Source organism: Colobus angolensis, unplaced genomic scaffold, assembly GCF_000951035.1.
Source record: "Colobus angolensis palliatus isolate OR3802 unplaced genomic scaffold, Cang.pa_1.0 Scaffold159, whole genome shotgun sequence".
Classification (NCBI taxonomy): domain Eukaryota; kingdom Metazoa; phylum Chordata; class Mammalia; order Primates; family Cercopithecidae; genus Colobus; species Colobus angolensis.
This window is the reverse complement of record NW_012114699.1, coordinates 6,908,162-6,912,181: the sequence shown is the minus strand read 5'-3', so window position 1 is coordinate 6,912,181 and position 4,020 is coordinate 6,908,162. Positions and strand designations below refer to the sequence as shown.

Here is a 4,020-nt window from a genome sequence, read left to right as displayed (position 1 = left end):
TTAAGAAAAAGCTTAATTAAGCTGAGATTAGTTATTTAAGCTGGTACTCGAGGTTTTGGAAGGAAAGTAGAAATTTAATGTCAAGATATGGAGGAAGAAAAAAGTATGATTGGAGTCAATTATATCTTTTGACAGACAGGAGACCTGATGAATGTCCCTGTGCCTCCAGAGTCCCTGAAGCACCACTGAAGGGAGAGGGCCTGGCGAGACAGCATGTACAGCTACTTGGGAGTTGTCTAGTAACTTGGTGGTTGGAGGGGGAGGGACTAGTTCAGGGCCCAGGGGGAGGTCTGTACTGAGGTTGCTGCCTTTAGAGAGCTGGAGAGGCAGGAGGCTGAGGACTGAAAAGAGAGGGTGAGTAATTCTTCATGACCTGTAGGATCCCAAAGATGGCAAGCTGCCAGCCTGGACTGCCAGTGAAGGCTGGAATCGTGTTGTAGCTCTGAACCCACAGCTCTTCTCCTGGCCCATGAGAATTTCGGCTGGAAAGACAGCATGCCCTGGTAAGTGAAGTCCTGCCACTTCGAGACATGGAGTCATCTTTCTCATTTGGAGTGATCCTTGCTGTCCTGGCCTCCCTCATCATTGCTACTAACACACTAGTGGCTGTGGCTGTGCTGCTGTTGATCCACAAGAGTGATGGTGTCAATCTCTGCTTCACCTTGAATCTGGCTGTGGCTGACACCTTGATTGGTGTGGCCATCTCAGGCCTACTCACAGAACAGCTCTCCAGCCCTTCTCGGCCCACACAGAAGACCCTGTGCAGCCTGCGGATGGCATTTGTCACTTCCTCTGCGGCTGCCTCTGTCCTCACAGTCATGCTGATCACCTTTGACAGGTACCTTGCCATCAAGCAGCCCCTCCGCTACTTGAAGATCATGAGTGGGTTCGTGGCCGGGGCCTGCATTGCCGGGCTGTGGTTGGTGTCTTACCTCATTGGCTTCCTCCCACTTGGAATCCCCATGTTCCAGCAGACCGCCTACAAAGGGTCCTGCAGCTTCTTTGCTGTATTTCACCCTTACTTCGTGCTGACCCTCTCCTGCGTTGGCTTCTTCCCAGCCATGCTCCTCTTTGTCTTCTTCTACTGCGACATGCTCAAGATTGCCTCCATGCACAGTCAGCAGATCCGAAAGATGGAACATGCAGGAGCCATGGCTGGAGGTTATCGACCCCCACGGACTCCCAGCGACTTCAAAGCTGTCCGCACTGTGTCTGTTCTCATTGGGAGCTTCACTCTATCCTGGACCCCCTTCCTTATCACTGGCATTGTGCAGGTGGCCTGCCATGAGTGTCACCTTTACCTAGTGCTGGAACGGTACCTGTGGCTGCTTGGCGTGGGCAACTCCCTGCTCAACCCACTCATCTATGCCTATCGGCAGAAGGAGGTGCGACTGCAGCTCTACCACATGGCCCTGGGAGTGAAGAAGGCGCTCACCTCATTCCTCCTCTTTCTCTCGGCCAGGAATGGTGGCCCAGAGAGGCCCAGGGAAAGTTCCTGTCACATCGTCACTATCTCCAACTCAGAGTTTGATGGCTAAGATGGTAAGGGCAGAGAAGTTTCAAAGTACCTTTCTCCTCCCCGCTCTGGAGCCCCAGCTAGATCAACAGGAGTTATGGGGATGAGAGCACTTGCTTCAGGCAACTGACCCCTGTCCCAGCATCCCCCACCCCCAGACTGAGAGGTAACTGAGGCAGGGTCCTGACTTTCTTCTATAATCGGTTTCCCCATTTTCAAATCGCCACTCCTCCCTGTCCTTCTTTTGAAATGAGCCTGTCTCTGATGTACAGGTACACTTACTTAAAGCAAGAAATGTACTGCTAAAAAGATGCTTATAGATCAAATTCTATTTTTTAGTATACCAGAGCAGCACTGTCCAACAGAAATATAATGTGAGCCACATGCATAATTTTAAATGTTCTAGTAACTGTGTTATAAAGGTAAAAAGAAACAGACAAAACTAATACTTTATTTATCCCAATGTAACCAATATATTGTTTTCAACATGTCATCAATATAAAAATTATGCTGTTTTTTTTTCATACTAAGTCCTTGAGATATGGTATGTATTTTGCCTTTACAAAAAAATCTCAATTTAAACTAGCCATATTTCAAATGCTCAGTAGCCACATGTGGCTAGTGGCTCCCATACTGAACAGCACTAGAGAAATGAGTTTCTGTTATTTTTAACTGTTTACTATAGTGATTTACTACAGTAATTGCTTTGGCAAGGTTAGGAGTCCCTCCTCCTCCTGCCCTTACTGATATTAATCAGAGATTTTATATGGTGAATGTGCCTAAAAGGTAGAAACCTCAATTCATCTAAAGCTTGTGTTTTCCCACACCTCATGATGTTCAAAATAGGCTATTTGCCAAAGAAACACTATCTTGTGATTACTTCTGCTGTTAACAGTCCCAATCCACCACCTTTTAACTCTCTGCTGCCCCTTCCCTTAAGATGGCCTCATATGTCACTTGTAGCTACTTGCTGATGACAATGCTGGATCACAAATTCTGAGGCACTGGGAGGGAAAGGGAGAGAAAAAAGGTGGGTACCAAGGCAGGCACAGCCAAGCTCTCCAGACTGGAGCGACTTTGCTCCTTGGGGCTCCTTCCACTTACTCCCCAATTTACATTTTCCTAAGAAACTGCTGCACAGGAGACCAGCTGAGGAGCAGGTGCCTCATCCTCCTTTCTGTGGGGTACAGAAAATGACAAGATTGGCAGATGGAAATTATGCTCAGTTCCCCTCTGGGCAACCTGGCAGCAAAAATTCAAGAACAGAATGGCAAAGACACTCAGGAACCGCTCTCTGCTTTCCTGAGCTTCCCTGTAACCCTCTCCAAAACCTCCTGGTCTCCACAGTGGATTGCTAGAGAGTTTGGCTCTCAAGACCTTAAACTGTAATATTGCCCCAGAAAGCTGCCAAGTTGACAACAAAAGAAGGCAAGAAGAAACCAAACCGGTATGAACTAACTTGTCTAGGATTTGATACCGAAACAACCTTAGGTTGGTTAATCCCTCAATATCCCTAAATTAATGACCTGAGGATGTATTTGAATCCAACGTGTAATGGCTAACTCCAAGAGGCCGTTGAAAATTTTCATTCTAATCACAAATTATAATGTTTAGACGTGGATGGAATCCAGCCACCCTCCTTTCAAAGGATGTCACCACACCACTATGCTTTGCACTCGGATTTTCTTAATCCCCCATTCGTCTTAGATTAACTCTCAGCTTTCTTTCCTCAGTCATTCAGAGGATAATGATCATCCCTTTCGGTTTCCCTACTCTTGAAAATTTCCTTCTCCCTACCTTCACCCTATATCTTCTTCAGCCCAAATGGTCTGTTTCTCATTGATCTATTCTACTACATACACATCAACCCACCTTTGGTAAATTTTTTGCAGTCGCTTTGCTTACCAGTCTGGCCCAGAGGAGAAACATACTTTCTTTCACCATAGCAAGCATCGTGTTCCTACAACTGAAGAACTTTTTGGCTCTCAAGTGGATGATGGAACCCAATATGCTTTGAAATGCTGAGCATGCAGCAAGTACCAGGCCAGCAATAAGGCACATTCTTGGATTGTATTATGAGTTACTGGAAACTAGGTAAAATATGAATAACTGGATTTTGGACAAAATTGAAAGCAGGCTCAAACCAATGCCCTCCTTACTGGTGGTTCAAAACTTAAATCCTGGCCTTGCTACAAAGGACTGATCTTATCAAGGTAATATAAGCAAAATAGAATGAAAATTAAAGTTAATTCTGAAGCCAAGGTCCTTTTAGAAAAAAAAAAGGCCAGACGCAGTGGCTCACGCCTGTAATCCCAGCACTTTGGGAGGCCAAGGCGGGCGGATCATGAGGTCAGGAGATCAAGACCATCCTGGCTAACATGGTGAAACCCCGTCTCTACTAAAAATACAACAACAAAAAAAATTAACCGGGCATGGTGGCGGGCACCTGTAGTCCCAGGTACTTGGGAGGCTGAGGCAGAAGAATGGCGTGAACCCGGGAGGCA

General features: G+C 46.4%; 1 protein-coding gene across 1 annotated transcript; it reads left to right on the top strand.

Annotated features, from left to right (window-relative positions):
* The first annotated feature begins 411 nt into the window (after positions 1-411).
* GPR119 (G protein-coupled receptor 119) lies at positions 412-1,627 on the top strand. Its single transcript, XM_011936981.1, has one exon. The coding sequence runs from the start codon at positions 531-533 to the stop codon at positions 1,536-1,538; it is 1,008 nt and encodes a 335-aa protein (XP_011792371.1). The 5' UTR covers positions 412-530; the 3' UTR covers positions 1,539-1,627.
* The last annotated feature ends 2,393 nt before the right edge of the window (positions 1,628-4,020 follow it).